This window comes from Oncorhynchus kisutch, linkage group LG22 (assembly GCF_002021735.2).
Source record: "Oncorhynchus kisutch isolate 150728-3 linkage group LG22, Okis_V2, whole genome shotgun sequence".
In the NCBI taxonomy this organism is placed as follows: Eukaryota; Metazoa; Chordata; class Actinopteri; order Salmoniformes; family Salmonidae; genus Oncorhynchus; species Oncorhynchus kisutch.
The window spans coordinates 15,432,445-15,459,071 of NC_034195.2; the positions used below are offsets into that span (position 1 = coordinate 15,432,445).

At 42.7% G+C, this 26,627-nt stretch overlaps 2 protein-coding genes across 2 annotated transcripts in view; one reads left to right on the plus strand and one right to left on the minus strand.

The window, feature by feature from the left end:
* abtb2b (ankyrin repeat and BTB (POZ) domain containing 2b) overlaps positions 1–12,675 on the plus strand; it is a 146,355-nt gene extending 133,680 nt beyond the window's left edge. Inside the window, exons 5-17 of the mRNA XM_020455657.2 lie at positions 972–1,137; positions 1,603–1,692; positions 2,432–2,533; positions 3,183–3,279; positions 5,463–5,598; positions 6,410–6,666; positions 7,574–7,752; positions 8,233–8,338; positions 8,792–8,894; positions 9,328–9,409; positions 9,744–9,812; positions 10,237–10,350; positions 11,234–12,675. Of these exons, the coding sequence (XP_020311246.1) occupies positions 972–1,137; positions 1,603–1,692; positions 2,432–2,533; positions 3,183–3,279; positions 5,463–5,598; positions 6,410–6,666; positions 7,574–7,752; positions 8,233–8,338; positions 8,792–8,894; positions 9,328–9,409; positions 9,744–9,812; positions 10,237–10,350; positions 11,234–11,473 (1,741 nt within the window). The 3' untranslated portion in view covers positions 11,474–12,675. The remainder of the gene's footprint in view (positions 1–971; positions 1,138–1,602; positions 1,693–2,431; positions 2,534–3,182; positions 3,280–5,462; positions 5,599–6,409; positions 6,667–7,573; positions 7,753–8,232; positions 8,339–8,791; positions 8,895–9,327; positions 9,410–9,743; positions 9,813–10,236; positions 10,351–11,233) is intronic.
* Positions 12,676–15,732: 3,057 nt separating this feature from the next.
* brsk2a (BR serine/threonine kinase 2a) overlaps positions 15,733–26,627 on the minus strand; it is a 223,244-nt gene continuing 212,349 nt past the window's right edge. The window contains exon 20 of the mRNA XM_031802186.1: positions 15,733–20,593. Coding sequence (XP_031658046.1) covers positions 20,571–20,593 — 23 coding nt within the window. The 3' untranslated portion in view covers positions 15,733–20,570. The remainder of the gene's footprint in view (positions 20,594–26,627) is intronic.

The window sequence follows — 26,627 nt, forward strand, 5'->3', positions numbered from 1 at the left end:
TTGGAAAAATTACTTGTCGTGCACAAAGTAGATGTCCTAACCCTCTTGCCAAAACTATAGTTTGTTAACAAGACATTTGTGGAGTGGTTGAAAGATGAGTTTTAATATCTCCAACATTAGTGTATGGTAACTTCCGACTTCAGCTGTATCTTGATGAACAATAATTTAAATAAGCCCAAAATGCAGGCTCCGGTAAACATTTTTGACTTTGACCAACATTTCCTGCATATCTATAGAACTTATTTGGTCTTTCACAATAGCTATTGTAAGTTCTCTCATTCCTTGCAATATGCTAACATATAGGGTAATTAGTGTGCTTGTGTCAGCAAGATCACCACTGTTATTCTCCACACTTATTCTACTTTTCCACTTTATCCCAGTTTTTCCGGTGCAACTACTTGTTTTAATCTATGTCCTGGACAATGTAGTAAGTCATTTTTGCCTCAAATTAAGTTGTCAAGTTTTGAATGTTCATTTCTTCCTGACCCTGTAATCTGATTGGTCGTGGCAGTAAACACTGATACTGCTCGCTGCACCATACATCTGATTTTGGAACAGTTTTGCCTTTTTGATCACAATGAATAAGATTATATTGACAGAGGAGACCTGATCCTACAGTAGATCAGCTGATGGAGGAAAGGCTTAAAGATATGTCTCTCACTTATATTTTGCTTCTGTCAAATTAGCTAGTTAAATCATCAACACATTACTTTATCAGTCATCAAAACTTTATTTCTGTCCCTTTTAAAAGGTCTCAGCCTAGTTAGATTAACACCATATGTCTAGTCTAGACATCATCCTCCTCAAATAAACATTTTTAAGGTATTAAACTGCTCCACCACATTAGGTGGTTGATGAACACTGACTAACCTAACCCTAACCTTTGTCTCTCCCGTCCTCTCTTTCTGTTGTCCTTCTTCTTTTTATTCATCTTCTTCTGTCTTTCCCCCTTCCCGCTGTTTCTCCCCCAGGCCTGAGTGTTGTTTTAGTTCTTTCAGGCGTCTGGACTCCAAGGCGGCCACTGATAAGTTTCACTTGGACCTGGGCTTCCGCATGCTCAACTGTGGACGCACCGACCTGATTGGCCAGGCCATCGACCTGCTGGGGCCTGACGGGGTAAACAGCATGGATGACCAGGTATTGAGAGAGAGTGAGGGGTTGAACAGGGTGTGTGTGTGTGTGTGTGTGTGTGTGTGTGTGTGTGTGTGTGTGTGTGTGTGTGTGTGTGCTGAAGGTAGGTGTGTGGATGTGCTCATTTTGTGTGAACTCAACTGCTGAGTTGAGGTCTAACGTGCTGCAGTTGGTAGATCATATACTAAACAAAGCATTACATCCTCTGTCTCTCTCTCGTTCTCTCTCTTTCTCTCTCTCTGTCTCTCTCATTCTCTCTCTCTCATTCTCTCTTTCTCTCTCTCTGTCTCACACTCATTTTCTCCCTCTCTCTGTCTCTCTCATTCTCTCTTTCTTTCTCTCTCTCTCTCTCTCTCTCTCTCTCTCTCTCTCTCTCTCTCTCATTCTCTCTCTCTCTTTCTCTCTCTCTGTCTTTCACTCATTCTCTCTCTCTCTCTCTCTCTCTCTCTCTCTCTCTCCCTTTCTCTGCAGGGTATGACCCCTCTAATGTATGCGTGCTCAGCGGGAGATGAAGCTCTGGTCCAGATGTTGATTGATGCCGGGGCCAACCTAGATGTGGCGGTAAGGCTTTTTTTCCCTGCTCTGATTGGTTACTCTTGAGCAGGGTTTCTGGTAGCCGGTAAATGCCAGCTAAGTGTACCCGAATTTGACAAAATTAGAAAAGATTGTATTGATTATCCCCGTTTCTCCGAGACGGAATTCTTTCTCCAAAGCAGAGTAAAGACGGCCTCAAGATCACGCCTTCTTGAAGACAAAGTAACAGGGCTGTGTATCATGCGCAATTGTTGCATTTCAGTTGAGCTTATTGTGTAGCAATTGGAAACTAAACATTGTTGCCAACTATTCACGTCGGAGAGTTACAATGTTGCATTCACTAGGCAGCTAACTGCCTATAGTAGGGAACAGAGTTGTTATCAATAAACCACGTATATCACACAAGAAACAGTGACGACCCAAATGATAGTTGGGGTCGTGACTTTTAACCTGCTACGTTAATTCTTCTAACCTGGTGCGTAAATTCTCCTAACCTGCTGTGAAAAGTCAAATCTGATGTTAATTTGACAAGGGCCGGCCATGACCGGCTGGCCCTGGTGTTCCTCAGTAGAATGTGCTGATTGAAAGTCACTCTGAATAAGACTAAAGGCTCGATTCAATCCATATCGCTGAAGGTCTCGCTACAATGCAGATCTTCAACACTATATATTGAAAAATGTAAAATTGCAGCTGTGAGCAATGCATTACAGTAAACATCTATCATGACATTGATACCTAACCTCTTCTCCCTCTCTCTTCTGCCCAGGTGCCTGCCTGTTCTTCCAAACAACCCTCTGTCCACCCAGACAGTCGCCACTGGGCGGCTCTTACCTTCGCTGTGCTGCACGGTCACATCTCTGTGGTGCAGGTATGACTGACTGAAAAGACAGTTATTAATTGGCACACCTTATGTAGTTCCAGATGAAGAAAGGGACCCCCCCCCCCCCAAAAAAAACAAAAAAACAATTCACTTCAAAGGCCTGGATTCAATCCAATGCAGATTAGCAACTTGCACACAATGATATACTTTTAAAGACAATTTTGAATGTACAATTTTCTATGTTCATGGAGATCATGTTCGCTCTAAACACTACAGATATTGGCACAAGCCGAAATCACCTTTAAAAGTCAATCTCAGTACACAGGTTTTTAATTAAGCAATAATGCCTAAAGGGGTGTGGTATATGGCCAATATACCACACCCCCTTAGGCATTATTGCTTAATTAAATTAAGCCCTAGAGGTGCCTTATTGCTATTATAAACGGGTTACAAACATCAATGAAATAGTAAACAAAGGTTTTTGTTGTACCTGTGGTATATTGTCTAATATACACATTTCAGCCAATCAGCACCCAAACTACCACTTTATAATCTGCATTTTTTGGCAGAAACACCTATCATAATTTTGCCGTGGTTTGCTTCACCTTCTTCCACCTCAACAGACAGGGTGTATACTGTAGATTAGAATATGTTGTGCCTAACCCTTACCCTGTGTGGTGTGTGTGTGCGTTGGCAGCTGCTGTTGGATGCAGGGGCTAACGTGGAAGGGGCAGCCGTCCGAAACGGGCAGGAGAGCACAGCAGACACCCCTCTTCAGCTGGCATCTGCAGCAGGTGGGCACCACACGGGCACGGGCGGGAACAGCCACATGGCATACACACGTGCACACACACACTCACAAGCACGTACACACAAACCACTCAACACTCACACACACTTTTACACACAAGCATCCATTCAAAAGTGTGATGGAAATATATGTCAGACCTGCGAGGTATACCACGGCTAGATCTACTCAGATCTACTCAGTGTACGATCTACTCAGTGTTTTCTAAAGCAAGCCAGCTTCAGTCAGCTTTACATTCCAGCTCAGGCTTCATCCATGTTACGAAGGTGGATATTGATCGTGCACCTGCCATTTACTCAAGCCTGCTCGAGTTGGGCTTGTAACTGCGCATTCATGTCACATTTGTCAAGTCGAACACCGAACTCTTCATTGAGACAATGCTGAATCCTACTACGCTCATCACTGATGGGTACCGTGGACACGGCTGGCTAGCTATCTTCTAGAGTGAACAACAGTAAAAGACGGGAAAGGGGAGACCACTTTCTGACAATCAGAGCCATACAGCTTGCTGCTGAAAGGCCAACAACCTTCCTAAGGAGGGCTGGTTCCGACCGAACAAAGGCACTCACACATAAATACATGAATGATTTCTTACTCCAAATGGGTGGCGATTCGTGTGCAAATTATGATTACTGTGAGAATAGTTCTGTGTCGACAATAAGTCTCTCTCTCTCTCTCTCTGTCCCTCACTCAGTACCTATTTTTCTCTCTCTCTCTCTCTCTCTCTCTCTCTCTCTCTCTCTCTCTCTCTCTCTCTCTCTCTCTCGAGTAAGGATGGGTTTTTTGCAGATGCAGGAGGTTGACTGTTCGTGAAGGATGATATGATAAGAGGTTATGATTAATATGTTGACTGTTTTATGGATGTTATAGGTAAAGACCTTGTCAAGTTAAATTCGGTAGATGGTAACTCTTTGAATTAACTCTTCAGTGGTGCCCCAAATTCTTAATGAGTTAATTGATGAATTTAATCGGGTAACAATTAAACATAGTTAGTGGATTAAATAAATAACAGTCATCAGATTAATGAAAGTAAAGTCACGACAGCACAAACCCCTTTTTTCTCACTCCTATCGATAAAATAATTGTAAAAAAACAACCACATTTGATTGATAAAATATTTAATCTGCCATCTTCCACAAATTACATTAAAAAGAAGGCGATGATCACACCATCTTTGCGAGAGGGAGGGAATCTGATTTCATTGGTCCTCAACGCACAGCTCCAACACTTCACCCATTTGATTGATAAAATATTTAATCTGCCATCTTCCACAAATTACATTAAAAAGAAGGCGATGATCACACCATCTTTGCGAGAGGGAGGGAATCTGATTTCATTGGTCCTCAACGCACAGCTCCAACACTTCACCCATTTGATTGATAAAATATTTAATCTGCCATCTTCCACAAATTACATTAAAAAGAAGGCGATGATCACACCATCTTTGCGAGAGGGAGGGAATCTGATTTCATTGGTCCTCAACGCACAGCTACAACACTTCACCCATAAATAGAGTAAGCCCCGAGTTAGTCTGCCCCGGAGCAGTTTAGTTCTGAAGGATTCGCTTCCTTGCTAAAAGGTGAATCACGTTAATTAATGTTACTACTTATCCTGAGTTGAACTCAGTTGACAAAGGTTACCTTGCTAACTCCGAAAACCTCATTCGTAGAATAGGGCTCTTCTCAGTACAGTAACTCTGTACAGCAACAGAAGTTAAGCTGGCTCTGATTTACTGAGGTCAGTTACTAGTGCGAGGGAGGAATATGAGGGAAGGAGTGTGAGATTGACTGAAGGAGGGATAGTGAGGAATGAATTCAGAGAATTAATAAGGGATGGAAGGAATTAGTTAGGGAGGGAATAAGTGTTTAGGAGTGAATGAACACACTGTCTGTCGTTAGGTGTGTGTGTGTGTGCGGGGGGGAGCCACACAGATATCTGAGAAGCTGCAGATAGGGACACACACACACACACAAACCACACATGGCTTGTGACAGTCTGTACGCACCCAACAAGTATGTGAGTGTTTATGTTTGTGTATATACACGAGCAAGTCTGTAAGTCGTATATTGTAAGTGTGATATTTTATCATCCTTGATTCTAGTTCAAAGGTGTTTCAGAGTTGCACAAATCCATTTTGCGCTATTAACCCTTTGATTTCCTTGCCTCCAGGGAACTATGAGATGGTGAGCCTGCTCCTCACCAGAGGGGCAGACCCTCTGTCCAAGACCCATGATGGCAACGCTTTGACATCATCACTCTATGAGGACATGAACTGCTTCAGTCACGCCGCAGCGCACGGACACAGGTACGAGGAGGACCGTCTGAAGAACCCTTATCACACTATTGTACCAACCCAACCAAACTATGCTGGCTCAGATATGTTCTTTTCACAGCAACTATAGTGAATGCGTAACCAGGCCAGCTCAGTACTGCTCTACAGCTTGGTTTGACTCGGCTTGGTTTGGCTCAGTAGTGTAAAAAGTCATTTTTGGAATAAGTGAAAGCAACACCATAAAATTGGAATTCCCTATAATGTGTTGTCATTCTAAGTAAGGGTAGGAAAGAAACACTTGAGAGTAGTCAGATGTAGCCTATGTTAACCGTACTAGCCCTTTTATTTGTCATATACTTGACTTACTACCCCTGGCATATAAGGGGGTTAGAGGAAGGGTGTGTGTGTGTTTAAGGGGATGTAGGGCTGGGATCAGGGGCTTCATTCCATCCATAGCCCATCTGTCAGAAACCAACTGTTGAAGAGTGTAGAGTGCTCCACCTGTTCTCTGTGTGTGTGTGTGTGTGTGTGTGTTAGGGGATCAGGATGTAGATTCAACGCATGGATGCCTGTATAATTGTGACATATTATATAATTTAAGAGAAGCTATACCTTTGCATTTCATGGAACTTTGAGTGGAAATTGTGGCTATGTGTAGCGGACTCCATTAATGTAGCTATATGTGCATGATAGCTTTTGCCCAAGTAAACCTTAAACAACCTCCACTGATTCACTCTCTCTTTCTCTCTCCCTCATCTACTCCCCCTGATGCCCTCTCTCGCTCCCTCCGTCCCTCTCTCCCTTTCTCGTTCTCCCTCCCTCCCCCTGTCTCTCTCTCTAACAGGAACGTGTTGCGCAAACTGCTCACCCAGCCCCAGCAGGTCAAAGAGGACGTCCTCTCCCTCGAAGAGATCCTAGCTGAAGGGGTGGAAGGGGAGGACGCCTACCCTCTCCCCAGCCTGCCTTCTCCATCCCCTGGGTGCCCGTCTGAGGGGGGCATCCCACGGCTGTGCAAGGCCAGGATGAAGGCCCTTCAGGAGGCTAGCTACTACAGCGCCGAGCACGGCTACCTGGATGTCACCATGGAGCTACGGGCACTGGGTAAGTGGGGAATGGGACCATAGATAGAAAATGTGTAAAACGCCTCAATATGGTGACATAAAAGAGGCTGTGTTAAGCATCAATTCATCATCAATCCAAATAGCCACATTATGGATGGAAATCTCATAACCCTCTATAAAACTGAACCATTACAGATTCCGCTATATACATTTTAAGGTCATTTTTGATTGAGCCGACATAACAAACGTTTACCATCTCCGCTAAAAGTGGGAACATTGCCTTTAAATTTTAATCACGCTGTAAAGCTGAATTTCCACAATGCGGATTGAATAGAGCCCTTAGATACTGGGCAAATGAATATACTGTACATGATAAAGACTAAGAGGCACACAACCTATTAGGCTCCCATCACCTTTTAGTAGTGAGGATTTTCTGATTCGCATGGGATCTACTTCAAGTCAGACAGGACCATGGTGTGCTGGCTGGCATATTTGTTATTTTTACAAGATGGATAGAACATGCAGTACCAGTCAAAAGTTTGGACACACCTACTCATTCAAGGGTTTTTCTTTATTTTTACTATTTTCTAATAGTGAAGACATCAAAACTATGAAATAACACATAGGGAATCATATAGTAACCAAAAAAAAGTGTTAAACAAATCAAGAGAGTATGCAAAGCTGTCATCAATGCAAATGGTGGCTACTTTGAAGAATCTCAAATATATTTTGATTTGTTTAACACGTTTTTTGGTTACTACATGATTCCATGTGTGTTATTTCATAGTTTTGATGTCTTAACTATTATTCTACAATGTAGAAAATAGTCAAAATAAAGAAAAACCCTTCAATGAGTTTGTGTGTCCAAACTTTTGACTGGTAGTGTACAGTATTTGGAAATACCCTTTCTAATGATTTTATCATCATGTGTAATGTGACTTGTCCAGGTGTCCCATGGAAGCTTCACGTTTGGCTGGAGTCTCTGCGAGTGGCCCAGCAGCAGTCTAGGGCTTCGGTCACTCTGTCCCTCCTTCGAGAGTTCACCTCCATCAGGGAGGAAGACTACTGCCACGAGCTAGTCTCTCTGGGCCTACCCCTCATGTTCACCATCCTACGAACCACCAAGGTAGAGCCAGCCACCTTACTTCACCTTCTCAACTTTATGTCACTCTCAGACTTGGGTTCAAATACGTTATCTGTGCTTGATTGAGCGGGCCTGGCTTATTGGACCAATGGAATAGTCCCAAAACTGCAAACTCTTCCCATCTCTTACTCCAGGCAGACTAGAGCAAAGACTCCAAGTAAAATGAAAGATTTCGAATAGTATTTGAATCCAGGTTTGGTCACTGCTTTTTTTCATTTACTCTCTATTCTCTAGCCTGGTCCCAAATCTGGTTTCTCTGTTGGCATCGATGTGCTTTCACATGGCTCAGATTACATAGTAATGACAAAGTGAACAAACAAACAAATGAGTGAACAACTCAACAAGGGTAAAATGAAAGAAATGAACAAGCAAATATAAATAAATAACAGTATTGTAATACATTGTTCTTTTCATGCGTAGGCTATTGGATCTAGTCTAACCAGTTTCCTCACTCCCTCTCAGAACGATGCCATCACCCAGCAGCTTGCAGCCATCTTTAGCCACTGCTTCGGCCCGGCTCCACTACCGGCCATTCCGGAGATGAAGGCCACCCTCTCAGCACAGCTGGGTAATGGAGATCTCCTTTTTAATTATGTTTGTGCAAACAGACGTTACTATGGAGTGATATTGTCTCAACCAGACATTGAATTTGAATGTAATCATTGCAAATTTGCATTAAGAAATTTGATTTCTAATGTCTAAACTTTTTAAACGGCTCCATGTGTACTGTTTTAAATGTTTTTATCTAATTGGGACTACAGTTGAAAAGTAGTTAGCTAGCTGACTTTGGGGCATTTATAGAAATGTTGATTTATGCATTGTTCCTGTCAAATAGATGTAATAAATTAACAGATAATGTAATGACATTTTATTAAACATTTGTATAAAAAATATCTTCTTGTGCAAGCAAACATAACCGAAACCGGCCAACGACTCCTGTGTTAGTTTTTCATTGTTTTAGTTTTTATTTGCAAGGGAGTGGATATTAGTTGAAATCAAAGTTTTTTTCCTGATCCTCCAGACCCCCATTTTCTGAATAACATGGAGATGTCAGATGTGACATTTTTGGTGGAGGGGAAACCTTTCTATGCCCACAAAGTCCTGCTGATCACTGCTTCAGACAGGTGAGAAGAGTAAGGGGGGAGGGAATGGGGGAGGATGGGTGAGAAAAGGTGAGAGGGGTTAGCAGAAGGGTGAGAGGGGTTAGCAGAAGGGTGAGAGGGGTTAGCAGAAGGGTGAGAGGGGTTAGCAGAAGGGTGAGAGGGGTTAGCAGAAGGGTGAGAGGGGTTAGCAGAAGGGTGAGAGGGGTTAGCAGAAGGGTGAGAGGGGTTAGCAGAAGGGTGAGAGGGGTATGCAGAAGGGTGAGAAGGGTATGCAGAAGGGTGAGAAGGGTGAGAGGGGTGTGCAGAAGGGTTAGATGGGTTGGAGGAGGATATTGTTTAGAATTGGCAAGAGGAGGGATTACGGAAATGTTGTTGTGTTTGTGAAAGAATTACAACCATGGAGTTGCCAATTGATGACCATTGTCTAACCTGAACTTTTCTCTGTGGTGCGCAGGTTCAAGTCTCTGCTGGCCTCATCAGGACCAGACGGAACTAAAGATATTGAGATCAGTGACGTCAAGTACAACGTCTTCCAGGTAACTGAATCAGATAATGAGCTCTCAACCTGAACCTTAGTTCTCACTGTTGAGTATCATGTAGATATTTAGTTATGTGTCTACATAGCCCCATATTGACTAGAGAATCCCAGAATCCCAGAATTTATGTCACTAGCTAGGTGGGGCTTTAGACTCCAAAACAATGTTTCCTCATAGGCAGTATAACAGTTATCTCTATGTGTTTCCCATCCTTTTACCTTCCCTTTCCTTTAACCAATGATCTGAAATCACATCGGAATATAGCGGAGTTGACCAATGAGTTGATGGAATATTGGATGATGGTAACTCTGACATTTATTTGACCTCTGTCCAGATGATGATGTCATACCTGTACTGCGGAGGGACAGAATCACTGAAGACCAACGTGTCTGACTTGTTGGAGGTGAGAATTCAGCCATTTTGTTTCTGAAATGCTCATAGAAAGACACATAGACTCCTTCCCAATTATGCATCCTCACCTACTCATTCATTGCACTGATCTGAAGGCACTGATCCGTTCAAATCCTTTCAAGCCTTTTCCAATCAGTGCAGATGAAGGCGAGTAGGTGAGGACAGGACAGATTTATAAGACATTGAAATAGAGCCAAACTGTATGTCACTTGTACTAATTCTACAACCAAATTCACCATAGCAGTAAATCACTCACTCATTGTAATTATGTTTTTTTCTCTTCACATATTCATACTGAGATCACATAATTTGCTTGATTTATTGGGCAAAAAAAAAGCTTTGACTGGATCACAGGCCTGAGAACTTGTAACATTATCTAATCTGCTGTATTTTGTTATGTGGTTGGTGTCCCCCAGCTGCTTTCAGCAGCCAGCGTCTTTCAGCTGGGGGCCCTACAGAGACACTGTGAGATCATCTGCTCCCAGAGCATCGATCTTGAAAATGCTGTCAGCATCTACAGGACGGCCAAGGTAAGGCCCTAGATATAGACTCTCACTGTGTATTCTGGATCTCAGTTGTTTGTTGGATACCGTCATGTATTAAGAGTCTCAGTTACACTATTTCTTACATGCTGACCAAACCGGACACGTCACGTGCGCCAATGAGCGTCTGCGATGCCAAGGGCTAAAATAGAAGTCATTCCTATTTCTGACTCAGATCGCGCTGCAAGTCCTGCCTCTCCCATCTCCTCATTGGTTTATAGAAGCAGGTACCCACCTGCCATCTCCTCATTGGTTATACCCACGTGGGTGATTGAAAGACAAACTGTTTTGCCGGTTGTCGTGGTAATACCATGAAAGTGTAGATGCCAATCACCATATAAGTTCAAAGATGAGAAAGTCTGGAAGGAGGAGAGATGACTAGAAACGATTTGGTTGACCATTTTATGTGTGGATTGCTTGTCGGAGTAGAGAACCTTGTACATTTCACGTAAAACAACAACTCAATGTTCATATCCCAGGACAAATTAGCTAGCAACAGCAAGCTAGCTAAATAGGACAAATTAGCTAGCAAGTCCTAGCTAAATTGCCATACATGTTTAATGCTTTTCGACCTGTCCCCAAATGAATGTCATTGGTTCAGAGTTTGTTTTGATATTTTAACCTGCGTGTCGTGATCACATTTGGTGTAGGGGGACAAAATAAATGTATGCACGATAGCGCACAATTGCGCAGGCGGTTTGGGTTCCGTGTTATTCTGAAAAGGTAAAGAATAGCTGTGACTGGGGTCTATCTGGTAGTAGTTTGTTAAACAGTACCATGGGAAAAATAGCTACTGCGTAAATACTGCAGTCTGGTTTTGTAGCGAATTGAGCCATAATTGTGTGTCTCTCTCTCTCTCTGTCCAACCCAGGCCCACGCTGCTTCAGTGCTGAGTTCGTTCTGCGAGGGCTTCTTCCTGCAGCACATGGCAGGGCTCCTGGAGAGAGAGGCCTTCCGGTCCCTGCTCCTGGGGCCTCTGGGGGCCCGCTGGGTGACGGAGATGGGCTCTGGGCCTAAAATGGTCCCTCCTAGGGGAGACTCGCCACTGGAGGAACTCGAGACAACCCTGGCTCGCCGGCTACGCTCTCTCTACATCACCTCCCGTGTCTGACGGGGAAGGGAGAAGGATGGAATGCAGAGGAGGAGAGGAGAAGGAGGAAGAGAGTGTGCGATCGGTGCACACTCTCTTCCTCCTGGGAGGAGGACGTCTCAAGTGTCCGAGGACATCACGAGTGCCCTTAGATACAGATTTAGGATCAGATTGCCGTCCCGCGTTCCTAACCTGAACCATTAGTGGAAAACCACAAAAACTGACCTTAGCTCAGCATCTAAGGGCATCGTCATCCGTAATCATTATTTCTCGATGGAGGGTAAGACGAGGATGAAAGAGATAAGGCTGGCTAGAGAGTTTGTGTGATGGGTACAGGATGGGTACCGTGATGGCCTGTTCCCAAATTTGACTCCTGGACAATTTATTTTGCTACACGGACAATTCAGTGTTTGACCTGAAATACTCACCTCTAGCTGTCTATTACAGTAGCTATATATACGCAGTGGAAGAGTGGACAGAATGGTCTATCCATCTGTCTTTCTGTTTGTCACAAAGGCTCTGGAAGCTTGTGTACAGAGACGGACAAGACAGCAGAATGAGGCAGTGAGAACTTTAGGATTCTAGAACAACATTTAGGATTTCTAGAACACTGCTGCCGCCCAGTGGACAAAGCCCGTAAAGGCTTCAGATTATAGAAATAGTGACTAGATGATGTTTCTATGCCTCAAATAAAGGTAAAAAGGTTCTGATGGAATATAGAAAGTCTGGAACGTTATTTTAACGGACCACCGATATGAAGGGGCTGGACTTTTCTCTTTTCCTTCAGCCCCCTTCAGAGTGGTGAAGACTGTGAGAGAAGAGGTGGATTTGAGAGCCCCCACAGTGGATTCAGTGGATTCAAAGAAGTTGGTTTTACTAAGTGTATTTTCTTTATACATAGTTCTATTTTATTTTTTTTATTTTTTTTGCCAGAGTGAAGAGGAAAGAAAAACACTAAATGGAATGGACATTTTCTATTTAAAGAAAAAAAGATGTGAGAGTATTTAACAGGGAGTTCCCTTTTTATTGTGTTTTTATCATTTTAGGCAAATTATTATTATTATTATTAATGTAAGATAAAGCTTTGTGTAGCTGGACAATTCCAGGCCTTTTACACACTAACCATTACAGTTGAAGTTGGAAGTTTACATACACTTAGGTTGGAGTCATTAAAACTCATTTTTCAACCACTCCACACATTTCTTGTTAACAAGCTCTAGTTTTAGCAAGTCGGTTAGGACATCTACTTTAGTCATTTTTCCAACAATTGTTTGTAGACAGATTATTTCACTTACAGTGAATTATATCACAATTCCAATGGGTCAGAGGTTTACATACACTAAGTAGACTGCCTTTAAACAGCTTGGAAAAATCCAGAAAATTATGTCATGGCTTTATAAGCTTTAGATAGTCTAATTGACATCATTTGAGTCATTTAGAAGGTTCTAATTGACATCATTTGAGTCAGTTGGAGGTGTACCTGTGGATGTACAAACTCATGATTTCAAGCCTCTTTGCTTGACATCATGGGAAAATCAAAAGAAATCAGCCGAAACCTCAGAAAAAGAATTGTACACCTCCAAGTCTGGTTCATCCTTGGGAGCAATTTCCAAATGCCTGAAGGTACCACGTTCATCTGTACAAACAATAGGTTGCAAGTATAAACACCATGGGACATAATGCTCAGGAAGGAGACGCTTTCTGTCTCCTAGAGATGAACATACTTTGGTGCGAAAAATGCAACAACAGCAAAGGACCTTGTGAAGATGCTGGGGGAAACAGGTACAAAAGTATCTATATCCACTATTTTGACATAATCTGAAAGGCCGCTCAACTAGGAAGGAGCCAAAACCGCCATAAAAAAGACAGGCTACGGTTTGCAACAGCACATGGAAACAGATGGTACATTTTGGAGAAATGTCCTCTGGTCTGATGAAAAATAGAACTGTTTCGCCATAATAACCATTGTTATTTTTGGAGGAAAAAGGGTTAAACTTGCAAGCCAAAGAACACCATCCCAACCGTGAAGCACGGGGGTGGCAGCATCATGTTGTGGGGGTGCTTTGCTGCAGGAGGGACTGGTGCACTTCATAAAATAGATGGCATCACTAGAACTCAAGACATCTGTCAGGAAGTTAAAGCTTAGTCGCAAATGGGTCTTCCAAATGGACAATGACCCCAAGAATACTTCCAAGTTGTGGCAAAATGGCTTAAGGACAACAAAGTCAAGCTATTGGATTGGCCATCACAAGGCCCTGACCTCAATCCTATGGAAAATTTGTGGGCAGAACTGAAAAAGCGTGTGCGAGCAAGGAGGCCTACAAACCTGACTCAGTTACACCAGCTCTGTCAGGAGGAATGGGCTAAAATTCACCAAACTTATTGTGGGAAGCTTGTGGAAGGCTACCCAGAACATTTGACCCAAGTAAACAATATAAAGGCAATGCTACCAAATACTAATTAAGTGTATGAAACTTCTGACCCACTGGGAATGTGATGAAAGAAATAAAAGCTGAAATACTATTACTCGATACTATTACTCTGCCTTTTCACATTCTTAAAATAAAGTGGTGATCCTAACTGACCTAAAACAGGGAATGTTTACTAGGATTGAATGGCAGGAATTGTGAAAATCTGAGTTTAAATGTATTTGGCTGAGGTGTATGTAAACTTCCGACTTCAACTGTAAGTAAACTGGGTCATGTTCAAATGGAAGAAACCAGACTGAAACCGGTAGGGAGTACCTGAGAATTCAAATGTTTTGTTTTACATTGCTAAATGTTTTCCGTCACGTGTCCTAATGAACAAAACCCTGGCAAGGTACAATAATATAATTTCACACTATTGTGCTGACCTGAACCACACTGTGCTGGCCCAGGCTATTTTATTATTCTCATTTTCAGCACAGTTCCAGAAACTATGGTGGATGAGGAACCAGGCCAGTGCAGCTTGGTTGGTTAGGCACAATAGTATGAATAGGATATAACAGTAGCCAACATGGGATTTGGAACTGCAACCTCCTACGTAAACTCTGCTTTACTGCTCAATACTGTAATAAATACTGTAATAAAGCATCAAGCCTGGCAAGCAATTGGTTTTAATAGATCTTTATGTTTTTACCTTTTATTACAATGCAGGTAAGTATTTGTTAGCCTGGGTGCCTGTCTGTTTCTTCTCTGTTGCCAACTCCTTATGGAATTGCCATGCCGTTGACAGCAATGGAATTAGCAAGAGCACAAACAGATCTGGGACCAGGGTAGATTTGAGTAGGTTCTTTTGCCACTGGATAGATCTAGGGCTCGATTCATTCCTTATCGCAGAAGTTCAGCGCTATAGAGCGCTTGAAATATAAAGCCAATTTCCGATTGCACTGACATATACAGTGTTTATGGGGAACGCCGTCTCCGCAAACGTGGGAGCATTGCCTTTAAATTTCAATTGCCCTATAGCGCATTATTCATTATTCAGCATTATGGATTCAATTGAGCCCCTATTTTAGATGACTATTTAAATATAATACTTATATGATGCTCAACTAAAAAGTACAACGTTTGACCCAGTGTCACTTATGCCCCTTTTGATTCTTAAAATGGGAAGATCTCAATTGCATACTCCTTGTGTCCTCTCTCCTCGCCTCCTTCTCAAAACCCATTGGAGGAGAAGTTGAGATTGGAGGGACCTCTGGCTTTCTCTTCCAATGGTTTTGAGAAGCAGACGAGAGAAGAGAGAGGACGCAAGGAGTATGCAATTGGGATTATCCCAGAGTGTCCCCTGTTATGTAGCTTGGAATCCCAACAGGATATAAGCAATGCAGAAAACTATATGGAAGGTTCACAGAGATGGTGAGAATAAGAGTTTTAGGAGATTGGAGTGTGTGTTTTTAATGTATGTAAGCCTTAGGACGACATGTTCGACACCCAACAACACCATAGGAGATAGCTTACCTGAGAAAAGGTCCAGTATATGTTATTGAAGCGATCTGGTTCTCTCTGCTGGTGTGGAAAGGTACTGCATTAAGTGAGAGACTAAACTAGCTGCACTTCATTTTGTTTGACCTGTTTTCTATTGATAATTCTTATGGATATATACAAACAACTATGCTGGTTCTTTGATTTCTACATTAACTGCATTAAGAGAGAGAGAGAGAGACACACACACACACACACACACACACACACACACACACACACACACACACACACACACACACACACACACACACACACACACACACACACACACACACACACACACACACACACACACACACGGCAACACAAAACCCTTAACTGAGTTTATTGGAGTTTTCCATACTGAAGTTGCTCACAGTTATGTTACAAGAAGGATGACATTGTTTATTTGCTTGTATCCCGCTCTGGTAATAAAAGGAGTGCTTGCGGCCCCGGTGTAGCATGAGAACTACAATACCCAAAATGCTCTGTAACCATAACTGGTATCATCGGATGACCTTAATGTCGCTAGTTTTTCCACTGTAGAAAATAGGGAGGTTGAAGAGGTAACTAACAGTAGGGTATTGCTTTAGCATAGAGGTTGTTTTGGCGGTGTCACAGGTGGAACTGCATTAGAGCTGTCAAATCCACAAGTGGCTTTTGGCATTATACCTAAAGTGGACATTGCCATTGGCTACACAGAGTCACATTAACAAGTCAAATTAACTCGTAGATACTATTTTTATGTCTCTGCGTGCAGAAATCCCATGCAGCCTTGCAAACCTGGGGTAACTAGTTTCTTTGTAGGTGATTTAAAACAATTTGAATACAGACCCCCCCCCCCCAAAAAAAAACTAAAAATCTACTTTTTACAAATATTTGAATACACATCTCCGAAAGTAACTACTGTTTTACACTATTTGATTACAAATCTGAGAAAGCAACAACTTTAAGCAAATATTTGAATACAGATCTCAGGAACTATTGGTGTATTGGCCACCTTCAACTATGGTCAGGGATGAATTTGTAGCTGCATGTTGAAGATGGAAATAAAATGAATAAAGCACACACAATCTCCTATACTATTCCAATCTATCTAACAGTCCTATTTGATCTACACAATACATTTCTATCTGACCATTCTGTAAATGTTCATTCTCCTAAATGTCCATTGCCCCAGGTGTCAAGTCAAACCAATTAACCAGCTAATTAATTGTACAGATAAGTTGTGACTTTCAACTCAAGTATGACTCGTTCAACATGCCACTGAAAAGCTTGAAAACTGCAATAAATTTTAGCATACCTGAAAATACTGCAGAGAATTCAAAACCATTTGCAAACATTGCAAACAGCAAGTTGGATGCTTAGCAAAAACAACTTCGAACCTCTTTGTCCATCTGAGGGTAAGTGTTCTTGTTTCAAACACACAATGCACCATCTTTAAAGGGGTAGTTTAGAATACAAACTAACAGAATACAGAATACAAACGAACATAATTTTCAACCTACCTTGGCTCTAGTTGATTTACGAAGGCAGTTTTGTACTATTTAGTTTCCTTTCGATACTTAATAGAAATGTTTATGTTAGTGTTAGCGTTCTCAGTAACACTTTACATGAAACTGTCCTTGTGCCTGGGTAAAACATTTCAGTTACATTTGTAGCAACATTTTATTAGTGTTGTGTTACATAATACTTCGGTATTTGCATTTTAATTGCATAGCAATGAGTTCAGAGATTTGTAACTACTGTACACAAGATGAATAGAGGCTGTTCCTTATTACCAACATATTCAAATAATGATTGACATATTTCATTAACTTTGTTTTGATGAATTTTTTCATACTACTTCATCCTTCCACAAGATATAGTTCTTGGGTAGCAACTATACTTGCTACCCAAGTCGGCTGGTCAATCGTTCAATCGGTTCAGTTTCCAGAGAAGAGACCCAGTCGTTCAGTCTTTTTGTTCTGTATCTATGGATGCGACTCAGTCATCGATCTAAACGTTCCATTGCCATACTGGCTGGCAACGTTCTTATCCCTTGCTGGCTAACGAGCCAACTATGACTAATTTACAGTCACGTCAAACAGTGCAGCCAGAATAACAACAAAATAGCTGCAATTGCATTTGTTTAAGCTGTTTTGTAGTGACATTTACTTGGCTACATCCATAATAATAAGCTAATGATACGCGATTTCACCTCGTCAGGACATTGTTGTTCGAGAACTAGCCGAGAACACACCTAACACAATCACTTCAAACTGAAGCTGGAAAGACTCTAAACTAGCTGCACTTCATTTTGTTTGACCTGTTTTCTATTGATCATTTTTATGGATATATACAAAGAACTATGCTGGCTCATGATCTCGACTGGCTGAAAAGCTGCCTGCCTGTCATCCCGACTCCTGACACGTTCAATACTATGGGACAGCTGGAGATTGTTTCAATATTCTAATTCAATGTTGCAAATGTCGGAGAGACAGACAGCAAGGTTTATACAAATTTTCGCTGTCGTTCTGAACTTCTAACACAAGTTGGATGGGTGTGTCTTCGTGACAATGATCAAGAGTTACTGCTCACCGATTTGACAGCTTCAACGCAGTTATACCTCCGACACCGCCAAAACATCAGCAATGCGGGTGCCCCTTTTCACCGGTTAACGCTTTAAGGGTGTATCCCAGATGGCACCCTATTCCCTATATAGGGCACTACTTTTGACCAAGACCCATAGGTCTCTGGTCAAAAGTAATGCACTACGTAGCGAATAGGGTGCCATTTGGGACACCACCCAGGACTGTGTGATTCCCCTAGCACCCGGTGCCCTCAGTGCTTCCTCCCTTACAGCCGTACAGAGTGACGGACAGAGCAAGAGGAAGCATCACTCAATGCTGTGCAAAAGATAGATGATAAGGGGGGAGAAGAAGAGAGAGGAGGGGGCAAGGAGAGATAGAGGAAAAGAAACAAGAGTGGAGAAGAAGAGGTGGCGGAGGCTAAACATAGGAAGAGAAAGAGAGAGAATTGTTAGGCTAAGGGCAGAGGGAAAGAAAGTGAGAGAGTTCTATGGAGCATTAACACTAAAGCCATGCAAAGAAAAGCTCATGTTTACATGCACACAGCAATACAAGATAAAAGCATAAGAGCAGGAATATCTCCAGTGTAGAAGAAGAAGAAGCATTTCAACCCCCATGTTTGTCTATGTACTGTACAAGAGAAGAAGAGTGGATAAGGAAGTTGTTTGACACCTCTAACTGGTCTACACACATGATGATTAGATGAAACTGACAAATATCAATAGAATCAATATTTCTCCCCAAAAGAGGCTGAATTCTACATTCTTAAATGACTGGTAAAATCATTTTTCTTAAAGGCCCAGTGCAGTCAAAATCTAGATTTACTGTATGTTATATATATTTCCACACTATGAGGTTAGAATAATACTGTGACATTGTGAAAATTATGATAATGCCCTTTTAATGTAAGAGCTGTTTGAAAAGACTGCCTGTTTGAGTGGGATGGAGTATTGGCCTGCCTGGTGACATCACCAGGCGGTAAATGAGTTAATAGACCCATAAGAAAGTGTCCCAAACTTCTCTGCCAATAACAGCTAGTTTTCAGTTTCCCCTCCCCACTCAGACCACTCCCAGACAGTCCTAGTAAAATTGTTGCTTGAGAAATGTATCTCTGCTAAGAAGCTATTTCTATTTTGTTTTTGATCATTTTAATTGAAAACAATCACATTAAGGTTGTTACCCAGAAATGTTTTGATGTTGAGAAAAAAAATAGAGCTGCAGTGGACCTTTAAACATATACAACACAAGTATTTCCCACTCCCTCTTGAACACTAGGAAAGAAATACAGTCAGACAAAGGAATGAAAAAAATTAAATATTTGACTGAACAAAAGCGTGTTGCCTCATTTACAAACATACAAGCAGGTAAATAAATAAATAGCATTCAACTGATCTAACAGCTTTTCTTTCAGAGTGAGGTTAAAATAACAAATTAGGAAACGGAACAGAGAAAATGAACAAATATGAATAAATAAGGAAAAAATACAAAAATATCCACAATTGCATTTCACTTTTTTTTTTTCTCCTCAAACTCCTACTGCTGGTAGTTAAGACTAAAATAGGTATACTGTACATGACAAATGACAAAGTGCTCTGGGGAAAAGGGGTAGAAACTTGGTGAATACAGTAATGTTTGTACCATGACACCTTACTCAGATCAAATCAAACAAATTCATAATCCTAAATGACCATATAAACAAAAATACAGGGTGAAATAAAGGGGGGAAAAAGGGAAGTGTGGCAACGCAAGTTTGTAAAACCTGGTCCTACTGGTATATCTAAACACTGTCACAACTAGACATTTCCTTTTTACATACGAAATGAATTCAGTCTGTACAACAGAGTAGATCATTCATTTAGATAACCCCCAATACCCCAATACCCACCTCCACCCTGAATCCCTCCACCCCTCCCCACAACCCCAGATCAAGTCGTACCCCCCCAACCCATGCTGCATACACCCCTTGCTTTCTGAAATAGCAATTCCAGTCAATTTGCAGCAATGGTATTGAGTCTAATAAATGTCCATTTAGTATTTTTAAATCCAGTTTCTTCACGAAGAAAGAGGAAGTACATTAAAAAGAGAAACGATACAATCCAGCAAGCGTCCGCGTCGGATGTTGATACTACAGTAGATCAACAAACTCATCCTCCCTCGCTTCTCCTTTTGGTCACTTCATTGTTCTGTCAATTTTTTTGTTCTTTGTTCTTGTTATTACATCCCAGAGTTTGTCTATAAATACTGTGCAATAGTGTGTGAGAAGGGGAGCGTGTATATATTTGTGTAATGAGATTGTGTGTTTGGGTGTTAAATGCTTAATAATCAAGGTGTGTGTGTGTGTGTGTGTGTGTGTGTGTGTGTGTGTGTGTGTGTGTGTGTGTGTGTGTGTGTATATAACATGCTTGTGTATCAGAGGGATATGGATTGCTGTTTTCTCCCTCGGGGACTGCTGCTCGGGGTAGCGAAGGAGGCCCCTTGAAAAGCGGTCCCCAACTCAGTCAACAAATGTCCATCTCTTGGTGTGCAGACGGTGGGGTTGAAGTGATGGCCAAGGAGGAAGAGGATAGGCGGAGTGGAGCAGGGAGGCAGGAGGAGGATCTAATAGGTTTTCTGGATAATTCCTGGTAGTAGAAACAAGTCAAGTCATCACACAGGTGAGCAGAGGAGAGAGAACAAAATGGCCCTGTACTAATACAGAAATGGATCCTTCCTTCCTCGTTTCCTTGAGGTAAGCACAGTGATTGGATAGATGTAAGCAAGGTTACCACCCTACTACTTTCACCAATCTAACCTATTCAGATCTGTGATTACTTCAAGGATGTATTTATATTTGGAACAGTGCCAATATGTGATCAAAAGAGTGGGGGAGGGAGAGCACACAAAATGGCACGGACGCTTAGATGGGGTGATGTGTGTGTGTGTGTGTGTGTGTGTGTGTGTGTGTGTGTGTGTGTGTGTGTGTGTGTGTGTGTGTGTGTGTGTGTGTGTGTGTGTGTGTGTTAAGATGAGGGGAAATTGTGGGTTTGGTAAAATATCTGTTGGATTCAAATTCTCTATACAGTCATTCTTTCATACAAAAAGTATATTGAGTCCAAAGAGGGTATGTTCAGTTACAGTACTGCTAGCTTTTTCATTGTCAAGTTTCTGACCACTTTTCCAAAACCCCTGATAAGAATGGGTAAAGTGATACTCGGGTTTGGATCTTTAATGCTTAATCTTAGCTCTAACTAACATTTTGGCTCTACTGCTACGACAGTTTCCTGGTCTAGGATTCCTCCAGTGTCCCAATGGACGCCATCCTGACTCTGTCTCGGCCCGTGGCGGGCGGACATTTTGTATCTTCTCGCATGGAAGAGGAGCAATGTCGGGTGGTTGGGGTAGCGGGGGGTTGGTGGTGAGGCACCTGGCCGTTCTTCTCCTCTGAAAAAAGTTTTTCAATTACGTCAAAGAAGTTATTCAAGGGGCTACCTAGGTACACAAACGGGAAGCAAAGAAAACAGGGAGAGAGGGAGAGGAAGAGAGAGAGAACAAACAATGAACATTAGGGTTTACGTGAGAAGAGGAGGCTAGAGAGACTGACAGAAGGTGGGGAAGAGAAAGAGGGAGAGAGATGGAGGGAGGGTGAGGGCCACTGTGACAGCCACGTCGGGGTGAATGTGTGTGTGTGTTCAACATATAAAAGACACCACAATATGATATCACTGTCAGGTCTAGCCAATGAGAAGCGGGATGTAGGTCAATTTAGGTCAGTGGTAAAGATTGGAGCATTATAGAGAAAGCAACCATTTGGACTGCTATTTACCATATACAGTACAATCCAATGGTAATTATAAATACAATATTTAATATTTTAGCAGTTCTTTAACAAAATAGGTGATCACGTGATCAACATTCCGAAGCATGCCAGCGAATGACAGCCTGAATCAATCATTTATTTGAAAAATATAATTTAAAATAAAACACAAATGCTGTCTGAACAACTGCAGTGTATTTTTTTGTAACGTATTAGCAAATCCAGCTATACTGAGTGCTATCCTTAGCCAGATCGCTCAAGAGTGATTCGAAATTGGACGTGGGTATTATCATCAGTAAAAATTCAATCTGAACCCTCCCGAGTGGCGCAGCGGTCTAAGGCACTGCATCGCAGTGGGTTTGATCATGGGCTGTGATGCAGCCAGCTGCAACCGGGAGACCCATAAGGCGCCGCACAATTGGTTAGGGTCGTGATGTCCTTATCCCATTGCACTCTAGCGACTCCTTGTGGCGGGCCAGGCAGATGCATGTCGCCAGTTGTGCAGTGTTTCCTCCGACACATTGGTGCGGCTGACTTCCGGGTTTAGCGAGTAGTGAGTCAAGAAGCAGTGCGACTTGGCAGGGCCGTATTTCAGAGGACCCATGACTCTCGACCTTTGCCTCTCCAGAGTCCGTGCAGGAGTTTAAGTAATGGGATAAGACTGTAACCTCCAATTAGGGTTAAAAAGTAATTTAAAAAAAGCAGACCAATGATACATTTAACTATTATAACCTAAATATGATCAGCATATTCTCATGACTGACTTTAACCAGAGTAGCTAGCTAACTCCCCCCACCCCCCCATTTCTGTCATCTGAATTAGTCGACTCTATGGATTTTAACTTCGATTAGCATACCCCGGGCTCAGACCATTTTAACAATATTTGCCATGACGTTAACGTAACTCAACTGATTGCAAAACCTACACAGATTAATGTAAAAACTCCAGCAAACGTATTGCTGATTGACCTGATTCTGACAAATATCGCCCACAAGTACAGTGGAGTATTTGCTAATGATCTCAGTGATCACTGTTCTATTGCATGTATTAGAGATACCAAACACATTAACACTCATTTTAAACATTTTTCCCACACATTTTTCTTCATGATATGTTTTACTCTGACAGCTGAATGCTTGACCCTAAATTAGCTCTAGAATTGTTCTCATCTATTTTTATCCCTCTGGCAAACAAACACTGCCAACGCCTTAGAGTAAAAAAATAAAACAAATCCTTGGTTCTTTATAGAACTTTCAGATCTTCTGATGAGTAATCACGTTTGGTCCAAGGCTAGAAAAACTGACTCTGTAGATGCACTACCTCAATAAAGTTACATCTAGATACTTTTTTCTATCTATGACTGCTGGTGATCCATCTACATTTTGGAAAACAGTTAATGAACTGAATTGTGGAAATTCCTCTTTCCCTGCCTAAGAAAGTTGTTTAAGACTCTGGCACCATTACTGCGAAAAATTAGATAAGTGATGCTTTTAATCAGCATTTTATGTCGGTGTGCTTTTTATTTGAAATAAATGGTGGTTTAATTGACCCTGGTTAGCCAGTTGACTGCATGCCCCAGGTCATCTTAGGTTTCATTACATACAGTCAAGAAGAACTACTGAATATAAGAGCAGCGTCAACTCACCATCAGTACGACCAAGAATATGACTTTCGCGAAGCGGATCCTGTGTTCTGCCTTTCACCCAGGACAACAGAATGGATCCCAGCCGGCGACCCCAAAAAACGACTTCGTAAAAGAGGGAAACGTAGCGGTCTTCTGGTCAGACTCCCCTATATACTTCTCGCCAATGTCCAGTCTCTTGACAACAAGGTTGATGAAATACGAGCAAGGGTAGCATTCCAGAGGGACATCAGATACTGTAACGTTCTTTGCTTCACGGAAACATGGCTCACTGGAGAGACGCTATCGGAGTCGGTGCAGCCAGCTGGTTTCTCCACGCATCGCGCCGACAGAAACAAACATCTTTCTGGTAAGAAGAGGGGCGGGGGCGTATGCCTTATGGCTAAAGAGACGTGGTGTGGTCACAAAAGCATACAGGAACTCAAGTTCTTCTGTTCACCAGATTTAGAATTCATCACAATCAAATGTCGACCGCATTATCTACCAAGGGAATTCTTTTCGATTATAATCACAGCCGTATATATTCCCCCCCAAGCAGACACATCGATGGCTCTGAACTAACTTTATTTGACTCTTTGCAAACTGGAATCCATACATCCTGAGGCTGCATTCATTGTAGCTGGGGATTTTAACAAGGCTAATCTGAAAACAAGACTCCCTAAATTGTATCAGCATATCGATTGCGCAACCAGGGCTGGCAAAACCTTGGATCACTGCTATTCTAACTTCCGCGACGCATATAAGGCCCTGCCCCGCCCTCCTTTCGGAAAAGCTGACCACGACTCCATTTTGTTGATCCCTGCCTACAGACAGAAACTAAAACAAGAAGCTCCCACGCTGAGGTCTGTTCAACGCTGGTCCGACCAAGCTGACTCCACACTCCAAGACTGCTTCCATCACGTGGACTGGGATATGTTTCGTATTGCGTCAGACAACAACATTGACGAATACGCTGATTCGGTGTGCGAGTTCATTCGAACGTGCGTTGAAGATGTCGTTCCCATAGCAATGATTAAAACATTCCCAAACCAGAAACCGTGGATTGATGGTAGCATTCGCGTGTAACTGAAAGCGCGAACCACTGCTTTTAATCAGGGCAAGGTGACCGGAAACATGACCGAATACAAACAGTGTAGCTATTCCCTCCGCAAGGCAATCAAACAAGCTAAGCGTCAGTATAGAGACCAAGTAGAATCTCAATTCAACGGCTCAGACACAAGAGGTATGTGGCAGGGTCTACAGTCAATCACAGATTACAAAAAGAAAACCAGCCCCGTCACGGACCAGGATGTCTTGCTCCCAGGCAGACTAAATAACTATTTTGCCCGCTTTGAGGACAATACAGTGCCACTGACACAGCCTGCAACCAAAACATGCGGCCTCTCCTTCACTGCAGCCGAGTTGAGTAAAACATTTAAACGTGTTAACCCTCGCAAGGCTGCAGGCCCAGACGGCATCCCCAGCCACGCCCTTTTTATTTTTTTATTTAACCTTTATTTAACCAGGTAGGCTAGTTGAGAACAAGTTCTCATTTGCAACTGCGACCTGGCCAAGATAAAGCATAGCAGTGTGAGCATACAACAAAGAGTTACACATGGAGTAAACAATTAACAAGTCAATAACACAGTAGAAAACAAAGGGGGGGTCTATATACAATGTGTGCAAAAGGCATGAGGAGGTAGGCAAATAATTACAATTTTGCAGATTAACACTGGAGTGATAAATGATCAGATGGTCATGTACAGGTAGAGATATTGGTGTGCAGAAGAGCAGAAAAGTAAATAAATAAAAACAGTATGGGGATGAGGTAGGTGAAAAGGGTGGGCTATTTACCAATAGACTATGTACAGCTGCAGCGATCGGTTAGCTGCTCAGATAGCTGATGTTTGAAGTTGGTGAGGGAGATAAAAGTCTCCAACTTCAGCGATTTTTGCAATTCGTTCCAGTCACAGGCAGCAGAGCATGCGCAGACCAGCTGGCTGGTGTGTTTACGGACATATTCAATCAATCCCTATCCCAGTCTGCTGTTCCCACATGCTTCAAGAGGGCCACCATTGTTCCTGTTCCCAAGAAAGCTAAGGTAACTGAGCTAAATGACTACCGCCCCGTAGCACTCACTTCCGTCATAATGAAATGCTTTGAGAGACTAGTCAAGGACCATATCACCTCCACCCTACCTGACACCCTAGACCCACTCCAATTTGCTTACCGCCCAAATAGGTCCACAGACGATGCAATCTCAACCACACTGCACACTGCCCTAACCCATCTGGACAAGAGGAATACCTATGTGAGAATGCTGTTCATCGACTACAGCTCGGCATTTAACACCATAGTACCCTCCAAGCTCGTCATCAAGCTCGAGACCCTGGGTCTCGACCCGGCCCTGTGCAACTGGGTACTGGACTTCCTGACGGGCCGCCCCCAGGTGGTGAGGGTAGGCAACAACATCTCCACCCCGCTCATCCTCAACACTGGGGCCCCACAAGGGTGCGTTCTGAGCCCTCTCCTGTACTCCCTGTTCACCCAGGACTGCGTGGCCACGCACGCCTCCAACTCAATCATCAAGTTTGCGGACGACACAACAGTGGTAGGCTTGATTACCAACAACGACAAGACGGCCTACAGGGAGGAGGTGAGGGCCCTCGGAGTGTGGTGTCAGGCAAATAACCTCACACTCAACGTCAACAAAACTAAGGAGATTATTGTGGACTTCAGGAAACAGCAGAGGGAACACCCCCCTATCCACATCGATGGAACAGTAGTGGAGAGGGTAGCAAGTTTTAAGTTCCTCTGCATACACATCACAGACTAAATGAATTGGTCCACCCACACAGACCGCATCGTGAAGTAGGCGCAGCAGCGCCTCTTCAACCTCAGGAGGCTGAAGAAATTCGGCTTGTCACCAAAAGCACTCACAAACTTCTACAGATGCACAATCGAGAGCATCCTGGCGGGCTGTATCACCGCCTGGTACGGCAACTGCTCCGCCCACAACCGTAAGGCTCTCCAGAGGGTAGTGAGGTCTGCACAATGCATCACCGGGGGCAAACTACCTATCCTCCAGGACACCTACACCACCCGATGTTACAGGAAGGCCATAAAGATCATCAAGGACAACAACCACCCGAGCCACTGCCTGTTCACCCCGCTATCATCCAGAAGGCGAGGTCAGTACAGGTGCATCAAAGCTCGGACCGAGAGACTGAAAAACAGCTTC